Here is a 10,000-nt window from a genome sequence, read left to right on the forward strand (position 1 = left end):
TATAGTACCAATTATTGGGTCACTTCACATTACCTTAAACGGAAGAGAACATAAGAAGCAACAACTTCAAGAACATGACACATACAGCAAAGTGAAATATAACTAAGCTGGTTTGGAATTCATTGCGCCATTCGTTTCTAATAACACAAGAAAGTGAAGGAAACGGCACCAGTTTTACTGATGAGACAAAGCCCACGCAATTTTTGGAGGTAAATGGACTAGTTAGACCGAAAGCTACATAGACAAACAATTAACTGACAATAGTGAGGGATTTGAGGGCCAATTGAAAAATAAGTTTTACCTAAGTTTTTCCTCTAGTTAGCCCATGAAGCTCGAAACGGCAATAATAAAAATTACCTCCAAAACACGGTAAAAAAATAAGCGAAAAACCTAATTGATTGAGGTAAGACCATAACCATTGTCAAGACACATGCCAACCTACCATATACAACAGACTTGGAGAGTAAAAAGGACAAAGACGGTTTTGGGTCATGACTTGGAAAATCCACCAAAACCTCCCTAAAAATAATTCGCCGACGGTTGTAGTAAGAGCGACTTACGAACGAATCTTACCAACGGTCAAACATTTAGTGACAACAGCCAAAAAATAGATTCGTCTCATATTCTCAAGTTAGTTGGGCCTTATGGTGAAATAAAGCACTGCATACTTCGTTTGGCTGAATATCGATATATTTTCGAAAAACTCGATAACTGAATTTTGACCAAAGGCCGCTTTTGAAGCTCAAAATTTCAGACTAATCTCGGAGCGTCGCGCCACGAATTGAAAACACTTGGACCGATAAAAACTACCAAATCTTGAAAACAACATCAATACATATCTTGACAGTAATTTGAGCAATTCTTGATGGTTTATTTACACAATCTAACTGAATTTAACCGACCTTCTTCTAACAAGATTAAAAAAATAGGTAAAAACTAACCCGTTAACGTTATTTTACTATGTGCTATACAAAATAATCGACTGAAAATCTGGCTTTTGGAAGGCGAAGTGTGGTTCTTTTCGATCTCCAAACGATTTTTTTAGGGAAATGATTCAGTGCGATTTAATCAAATTTTAAAGTTGGATAAAATGAGCTGATTTGACGATGCCGTCAGTTGTTCGAAAGTGTTCACATTCAAACACAAACTCCATTGTTTCGCATTTTACATCCAATCTACATCTTATTTAACATGATATCATCTTACCGTCCATATTGCTGTATCACAAAAGGGGATTGCAGTCCTAAAGTTGTTGCATTGCTCCCTCAATAGCGATAGAACTTGGCAGGATAGTCAACACCTGATAATGATTGTTTTACAAAGCGTATCTCGGGGTTTCTCTATTCCCACTCCGTTGAAACACTTTGCGTAAGATATCTTATATAAGTCTACAACCGAACCTATCCTCGAAGACCCAGGGGCTGAGTCGATTACAAGTATGGGCATGAAGAGCCCCTGGGGACATTGTCTTACAAGACTAGTTCCAAACGGTCGCAGTCGTTCTGCCATCTGATTGGTGCCAGAAAATCTTTGTGTTTTTCTGCCCTATCAGAGTAAAGTTAACAATTGGTTCATTCTTTAGCGTGCACTATCGAGTTATGGAGCACGCGTGAAGTTTGGAGAGCACGAAAGAAGCGTAAGAGTTGCCCGAGGCGATAGCCGAGGGCAACTCTAGCTTCATGAGTGCTCTCCAAACTTCCCACGTGCTCCATAACTCGATAGTGCACAGCTGAAAGCATGAACTAATTGTTTTAGAACATAGCCAGTGGAATTGTGCATCAAATCCGACGCGAAAAACGGACAACACTATCAGTTAAAGCAAATCGTGATGGCGCTGATGCCGAGTATGCTTTTCCTTTGTTTTTCTCTTTTTCTGCCTCATTTAAGAACTCTAGCCCAAGGGAAAAGGTCCAAACATTGTCTTCGTTTTCGGACTAGTAGGTCGAGTGTCTGTTTGTATCCATTATTGTCGCGAAATATATTATTTTTCCCCGCGCTAACAATGGCCGCTCGCGCGAAAAAAAAAAGTTTCTGGCGAAGTCGGATTTGCTGACGCTATCAGCGTGCACTATCGGGATTTTGAGCACGCTCTCGTATAATGAATTTGATTGCGCGACTCTGCTAGCTATGTTCTGATGTACTTTAGAAACCTTTCGTGTGTTTTAACACGGACATACATGCTAGTAGCTCAGTTGCTCGCTATGACTGTTTGGACCGTGCGACGGAGATTTGCTTGAGGTGAAAAGTTTCAGTCTCAGCACACAATGTAAGAGAGATCGATCAGATTGTCCGCGAAAATTTTACAGGAAATTATACGGAATACTTGCGCAGGTATCAAGAGAGAACGTGTTTTAAAGTTTGTGAGGTTTGTATACAACACGATGGTTGAAGTCATTGATATGTCGCTTTAAGCGTTACACGACATTTAAGATTTAATCTTTAGATTTTTTGCGTAATTTGCTGTGACTGAAACTTTGCCAATCCCTTGAAGTTATTTCGTCGCACGGGCCACGCAGGTAGGTCGAGCAACTGGCGCTTTCGCCTACGGAGCTTTCTGCTTTCTGTGCGCGCCAAAATCTAATCTTCGCTTTGTAGTAAAGTCGTTCACAATAGGGCCAAGGTTGCAGAGAACCTTAAGTTCGTGGACGACCTCCAGCAAGCGCTAAGAGAAAGCTTAGCTGTCTTTCCGGTTAGCTAATTGAAATCTGAACAAAAAATTATTAATGCAGTAAATGGTTTGAACCCGGGGGTAACATGTGAAGGTGTAGTCTGATCGTCCGGGTGAGTGTAGTCGTGAGAAGGACTGTTGTCGGTGGTAGTGACTGACGTTTCGACAACCTGTGCGGAAGTCATCATCAGAGTCAAGTGAATGATTGTTGATCATCCACTTGACAATCATTCACTTGACTCTGAAGATGACTTCTGCACAGGTTGTCGAAACGTCAGTCACTACCACCGACAACAGTCCTTCTCACGACTACACTCACCCGGACGATCAGACCATACCTTCACAAAAAATTATTAACGACAACATCGTGAGGAGAGGTGTTTTAGGGCAGTTACCGAAGTGGTTTGGAAAGAGTTTAATCTTTCAACTGCTGCCTAGAGTGTTGAAATTCTTGAGCTGGGAAGGCTACGGATTCTCTTCTAGTCCCTTGGTCATTGTCATTTCACCTCTTCTGTCGATTGTTGAAGACCAAGTTAAATACCTTTGATCATTGGGAATCGATCCGATGCTGCTTTCAATGGGAAAAACAAACCCAAACATCAAGAAATATTGGATGGAAAGGGCGGGTTTGCTTTATTGCAAATGTTAGCTTAGTAGTACAGGGTCATCTACCCACATCTAATAAACAACAGTTTCCACGCTTAGCTTTTCTTTTTTTTCAAGCGTAGATTAGATTAGAGTTTGGCACGCACAGAAAAATACGCAAGTACCAGTTGCTCGACATACCTGCGTGGCCCGTGCGACGAGATAACTTCACGGGATTGGCAAAGTTTTAGTCATAGCAAATTATGCAAAAAATCTAGAAAGATTTAAGCTTAAATCTCGTCTAACGTTTAAAGCCACATATCAATGACTGCAACCATCGTGTTGTTTACAAACCTCGCAAACTTGAAAACACGTTCTCTAGTGATACCTGTGAAACTATTCAGTATAATTTCTGGTAAAAATATTCGCGGACAATCTGATCGATTTCTCTTACATTGTTTGTTGAGACTGAAACTTTTCACCTCAAGCAAATCTCCGTCGCACGGTCCAAGCAAACATAGCGAGCAACTGAGCTACCAGGATATATGTCCGTGTTAAAACACACGAAAGGTTTCTAAAGTACACTTTACTGTGAGAGGGCAGAAAAAAAACAAAGATTTTCTGGCACCAATCAGATGGCAGAACGACTGCGAACGTTTGGAACTAGTCTTGTAAGACAATGTCCCCAGGGGCTCTTCATGCCCATACTTGAAATCGACTCAGCCCCTGGGTCTCTGAGGATATAACCGAACCGTGAACCAAATGTCAGCGCAATGTTGCTAGTTCAGAAACATGATTCTCACGTGCAGAATAATGCTAGTTAATTCCAAATGAGGTCTACTGAGATAAAACGCAAAAATAAAAAATTGGACTATGAAGCACGTGGTTTCAAGATTTAAGGTCGTCTGTTACATATACGAAACAGGAGCAAACAATTATCTAACTCCTATCATAATTTAATGTTTCATAATTGAATGTTCATGGTACTTCGGGGGATATCGATAAAGCTCATTTTAGGTAAGAAAAAAAAGGCGAAGGATCTGCAAAGGGCATAGCCCATAATACATCACTGCAGATGTGCGACAAAGAAAAGTGTAGTGTTCGAATATTTGTTTATTTAAAGGAAGTTTTATAAGGGTCAAACCTGGAAAACCACAACTTTCGCTGAAATATTTGTAAAAGCCAACGTTCAAAATCTTTATATTTATACTACTTCTTCTCCAGAGGCTTCTGTGCCTTGTTAAGTTACTCGTGCCGGTTGTAAGACTACGACTCACGGAGCACGTTCATATTTTTCGCACGCACCTTTTCCCGGCAGCGGTCCGAAAAAAGCTCACATCTGGAAATAAAACCATTTCCACGTAGCTCGGAACTCAAGAAACGCTTCGAGAGTAATCACTGCACCAGCTGACACAGTAGACTCGACTGCGAGTCGGTATACCTACATCAAATACTTGCATTTTGGAAACAGTGGCTTTGAAAAATCAACTCAACTAGTTAGTTATTTGGTATTCTTTCCCAGGAAGGTAGCCAAATAGTGATCTATCCCCCTCAAATAAGGTCGGGTCCAAAGCTAGCAATGCATTATATGACGAAACATTATAGAGCGTGGCTCTCAATCCGCCTTGAACAGGGAAGAAGAGGTATAATTACTGTTTCCTGTTTTCTGGATCGTCTGTTGAAGCATAGTTAATAGAGGGGACTGGTTATGAAAGTCAGCGAGCATCAAAGAGCGAGACTATAGAGCAGCGCCGATGTTGAAAGTACCTGTCACGTGACCGCGACGGTGCACAAGCCAAACACAAGTTCAAAGATGGCGGATGGTGGAGAGGATCTAATTTTGATTGGCGATAGTTTTGAGGCAATTTTAGACATCTTTGATGAAGATGAAGTACTGCAGGAACAGTTTTTAACTGCTGCAAGTGAAGTAAGTGCAGAATATTTAGAAGCTTACTCTTACTTAGTCTATACTTTTTTTTTTTGAAGGGGTTTACGGAGCCACACGCTAATGTACTTTCACGCGACTAACTACTAGAGAACAGAGAATTTCCCGACGTTTTCAGATAACAATTTCCTAGCTATATTCTAGAAAAATTATAAAATTGTATTTAGTTTCTCTGGTAGAAGTGCCCTAGATACTAAAAATTGCCTGAATATTGCCTGGGTTTTGCTTTGTTAAAAATAGTTTACAGAGAATGCAACCTGACAACAAACTGAACATTGTCGCAAGTGCCTTCGGAAGACGGCAAGTATGTTAACATTTGATCATATTTCATAGAGACAGACTCTAATATGCTGAAACTATGATTTAATATTTTTTGGTAGGTCCAATCAACCGAGATTGTTTGCAGCGAGTGTGGGAAAAAATACAAAACAAGAGGAGGATATCAAAGGCATCGAGCTGCCAAGCACAATCCAAATCGGAACGAGCATCGTTTGACTTTGACTGCTAGTATTCTAGCTGAGATTGTACGCAATGCATTAAAGAACATTTATGAAAGGGAAGTTTTTGCAGAAGATCTAAGGAAGGAGTTAAAACAGTACGAGTATCAAGTGCTTGAAGAAGGAACTCAAGAATTCTCTGTAATGAAGGCATTATTTGAAGGCTATTCAAAAAATGGGAATGCCGAGAAATTCTATGGCAACTATTATGCTCAAGTACCATTGAAGTCTCCAATGTTTTTCAAAGGACTATCTCGTAATGCTGCAACACTGCTTGCAAGCAAGGTAGCTGATTTTATCCTGTCCTACTGCAAGGGCATTAAGTCTTCTTCTGACAGTAACCCACCTTCATCCCAAACTGTATTGTCAGAAAAACAAGAAGCTGGTCTTCAGTATGTTGGTGGATATGTCTTGCATAACTTGCATAAAAAGTATGCAAGAAACAATACAGCAGAAAACCAACAGGCAAGGGCAATATTGAAAGCTGGTAAACAATAGTATGGGTGTGAGAGTCAAAAACTGGTGTCAAGTTTAAGCCGGGGTGGCTAGTGGAACATTACCAAGTATGCACAGAACATTTCTCTTAAAACAGAGCATCAATTTCGGCATCTCACTTCAGTTAACTGCTTGAAAAAAGTGGATGTTGCTGGCATAACTCTCAACTCAGTAACTGACAGTGAGGTATTGTCAAGCTACCAATGTATGGTTTCTGATGCAGAGCTAATCCCAGAGGCTGAAGTGAGCAAAAATGTGCTTCATGCTATAGTAAGTTTGTATGTAAGGGTACGCTCCTTTTCATGTGCTGAGGACATCATTCAGCTCTACAAAGTAAAAGCAAAGCAAACAAAGGCTAAAGCTCTCCAAAAGGAGATCATGAGAAGTCATGATCAAGAACAAGCAAGGCCTGAGTAATGTAATAGATTTTTATTACACAAGACAAAACAGTTATATGATACATGGAGAAATATTTGTTGCTTTCTCACTATATTTGTTGTAATATTATTGTCATTTATCAAGAAGAGCATTTTCATTCCAAGAGTTGTTCACATATGGTATAAAAATTTAATTTTCAATTTCTATTTTTCATTTTTTATTTATAGCAAGTACCTAAAAGTATTAAGGTTCCTTGCACAATAGATTTAGAGTTCAGGAATCTGATAACAAATTCTTATTTAACAAAACAAATGGTTGTTACTGGTTGAATAAAGGTAATGCGTGTCAAAGAAACTAAATACCTAATGGAAACCATTGAAAAGTCATATGAAAATGAATATGATTGACCCCTCTATTAACTTTGGATTAACCAATATGATAGTTATAGGATAATAACATGTATCTAAATCATGTAGTAAGGAAAACAACACAAATGTCATGTAAATATTTATTTTCAAATTAAACATGTTGAAACAATAAATGAAACATTGGTGATTGATTTATGTGCATTAATTGATTGTTACATGAATATCTTGTATTATTGGAGTAAAAAAATTTAGAAATAGAGTGTGAATAGAGTGGCTTAGAATGTGCCTCTGCTAGCTATGAATACGCTAAACAGTTCTTTGCTTTTTTCTACATGGTAGCTTTTCATTGGTCACATTAACCCAGGCTTTTTTTTATGTCCTTTCTGCCTCTAGTGTTCCCACTCTGGCAGGAGACTGACCTTTCAATTCTAATAGTGTTGCTGTTGTAGCTAAAGGTCCTGATATCTGGATTGTCACACCTCCGGCCAAACTGCCTCTGCTTTCCAAAATATTCTTCCACAGGATCTTGACAGAACCTTTCTGTCAGGACAAACTCCATCCCCTCTGAAAGAAGAAACCTGGTGCACTCGATTGTAGACCTTGCAGAAATCTGGAAGCCTTCGTATGTCTGCCAAGAGAGGAACATCCTGGATCTTGCATTTTGGGTAAACTCACCCTCTCGGTTTTCAGTGCTCCCCTTCCAGCTCTGAAGATACTGCAGGAATTCCATCAAAAAGCCAAACCTATAAATATAAATTAAAAAATTACTTGTGTTCAAATGCATAGCAATTTATCAATACAGTCTGTGTTCTTAAACTTGAATGACAGACTTGTAGGCAAGAGTATTTACATGAAAATAATAGTGATAAAAATGTAATTTTGCTCTTAAAATCAAATTAACAGGTTATTATAAATTGAGTCTTATGATAGACAATTTGAGCACTAAACAACAAGTTATGATTATACCAATAGTTCAAGCAAGACTTACCATCAATCTTGAGTAGACCTGTAAGGTGCCAGGAATGGCTTTCGTTTTCGCTGGTGCTCAGTAAGACTTCTGACATTTAGGCAGACAAAGTCTTAAACCTGACTCTCTACGAAAGAAAAAGCTGTTTGTTTATATCTTAGTAGCTTGGCAACGCTACGCACATTACGCTCAGCAATCGTATCGTTCCATAGCAAAAGTTATCGAAAAATACTTACATATTTCAATATCTTCGGACAAAAAATGCTTTTCGAAAGTGTAGAGTTTGTCTTCATCTATCTGTCTTTTAAAATCTTTATCCATTTCCCTTGTTTTCTTGAGTACACCAAGCCACTCGTTGCGCCATCTCTTGTGATTTTCATCTTTCGCTAAGGGCAACTCGAAAATGCCGATTCCTTTGGTTCTTCTACAAGAACCACATCCAAAGTCACAGTGTACTCTTACTATAGCTATGAACGAGCTGTAGATATCCCTATGAGGAGAACGACACGCAATGCTGTTGCAGAGTTCACATCTTTTCTCTGCAACTCATTTTATCAGTAAACGAAAATGCCAGTTTGAAGCACTCGTGTCACATTTTCTCATAGCGTAACACCCGGTATTTCTCAATTGAGAATGTGGGTAGTAGCCAAGTGAAATGATCGTCTGGGCCATCTGAGCCGTCTGATGCCGCTTATTTGAGGCATTGTCTGGAGCAGCCAATGAAATCGCTTTATGGAATAATCCACGTTCGCCCGCGCGTAACAAATTCCACAACGTGCCGTCTGGTAAGCCTTCAGCGAGATAGTGGTTGTTCTTCGTGTGGAAATACAATGGCGAAACGTACGCGTATCTCAGATGAACAGAGAGGTATTTTAGAGCGGTGTTTTGCAGGAGGGAAGGTTGGAACGGGAACCATGTACAAGGAGATGGTTTTAAAATCGTCAACAGACACTGGTTTGACGAAGGCACAAGTCGAGGTAAGCTTATTAATTCATTTGGTTAACCTCGGCTGTAGCTTTATACCAGGTTGTGCCTCATTTTATCTCAATAATTCCACAAATCAAACAAAACTAGCTATTCGTATAGATCGTAGATGCATTTATATGTCAATAATAGCCTAACGCTTAAAGTTAATTGGATGTTATTTAGATCGTGATGAGGTACAGTTTCTATACTATCAGACAGTTAACTCTGCTTTAATTACTCAAACTCAAGATCATTCACGTTCATCATACATGTGTATTTGCATTTCAAGGTAATCCATCGATTTCCGAAATTTAAGGTTTTTATTTGAAAACATTATAAACATAAGAAGATCATATGCAAAGAGAACATCCAATAAATTAACGCGGAAGTTTTATTGAAATCTGATGACTACATTGACCGTCACCGAAATTATGCACCAATTAATTAAAATTTAGATAGCTCTGAAACACGATTTGACTTTTACTTTGTGTGTTATCCACGTTGCCATTCCTGTATCATAATAATATTTTTAACTGATACCATAATTAAATTTGGCAACAACTGGTATTGTTTGTAAAATATTTTTCGTCTTTTCCAATAAACTTGCGTGTCACTTCCCCTGTCTCGATTGGGCTCTTCTACATGCGGGTGGAAGCCAACATGAAATTATAATTTAAAATTAATGAATAAAGTCTTTTTTATTTGTTTTGTTTTGTTTGACTACAACTGTACGAATTTAAGATAGTTGTATTATTATTATTAGTGTTTTTATTATGCAAACCCACAAACTCATTTTGTCAAAGCAAGGTTCAGTTAATCCTAGGTCAGGATGAAGTAGAGGGGGTCTGTTGTAGGTCTAATAATAATAATAATAACAATAATAATAATACGTGTATGAGAACGATCCTTCGCAGTAAAGCACTATTTGAGCAATAGTGAAAATCAGACCTGAAAAAAATTTCAGGCTTGTACGGGATTCGAACCACTGACCTCTGCGATACTAGTGCAGCGCTCTACCAATTGAGCTAACAAGCCAACTGGGAGCAGGCCATCAAATTAATTCGATATAAACCCGTAGATGATAAATCAAACAACAACAAACATATGAAACATATGTGTGAACTGCGGTTA

The 10,000-nt window shown here is 38.8% G+C and overlaps 2 protein-coding genes and 2 long non-coding RNA genes across 8 annotated transcripts in view; 2 read left to right on the top strand and 2 right to left on the bottom strand.

The window, feature by feature from the left end:
- Positions 1–2,061, bottom strand: part of LOC148733967 (uncharacterized) — a 2,265-nt gene extending 204 nt beyond the window's left edge. Inside the window, exons 1-2 of the long non-coding RNA XR_015999173.1 lie at positions 1,207–2,061; positions 1–33 (exon numbers count right to left, since the gene is read on the bottom strand). The exon at positions 1–33 is cut by the window's left edge and continues 204 nt beyond it. This is a non-coding gene — a long non-coding RNA (uncharacterized LOC148733967). The remainder of the gene's footprint in view (positions 34–1,206) is intronic.
- A 2,967-nt stretch (positions 2,062–5,028) lies between these two features.
- LOC148733968 (uncharacterized) lies at positions 5,029–7,127 on the top strand. Its single transcript, XM_088753167.1, has 2 exons — positions 5,029–5,180; positions 5,579–7,127. The coding sequence occupies exons 1-2, from the start codon at positions 5,067–5,069 to the stop codon at positions 6,191–6,193; spliced, it is 729 nt and encodes a 242-aa protein (XP_088609293.1). The 5' UTR covers positions 5,029–5,066; the 3' UTR covers positions 6,194–7,127.
- Positions 6,605–8,636, bottom strand: LOC148733969 (uncharacterized). The gene is made up of 3 exons (XR_015998684.1): positions 8,140–8,636; positions 7,925–8,030; positions 6,605–7,679 (listed from the first exon to the last, which is right to left on the bottom strand). It is a non-coding gene; the product is annotated as an uncharacterized LOC148733969 (long non-coding RNA).
- A 31-nt stretch (positions 8,637–8,667) lies between these two features.
- The window catches only part of LOC148733970 (uncharacterized), a 26,952-nt gene continuing 25,619 nt past the window's right edge, over positions 8,668–10,000 (top strand). For all 5 annotated transcript variants that reach the window (XM_088753181.1, XM_088753185.1, XM_088753182.1 and 2 more), the window contains exon 1: positions 8,668–8,880. In XM_088753181.1, coding sequence (XP_088609307.1) covers positions 8,734–8,880 — 147 coding nt within the window. In that variant the 5' untranslated portion in view covers positions 8,668–8,733. The remainder of the gene's footprint in view (positions 8,881–10,000) is intronic.

Source organism: Stylophora pistillata, chromosome 3 (genome assembly GCF_964205215.1).
Source record: "Stylophora pistillata chromosome 3, jaStyPist1.2, whole genome shotgun sequence".
Lineage (NCBI taxonomy): Eukaryota > Metazoa > Cnidaria > Anthozoa > Scleractinia > Pocilloporidae > Stylophora > Stylophora pistillata.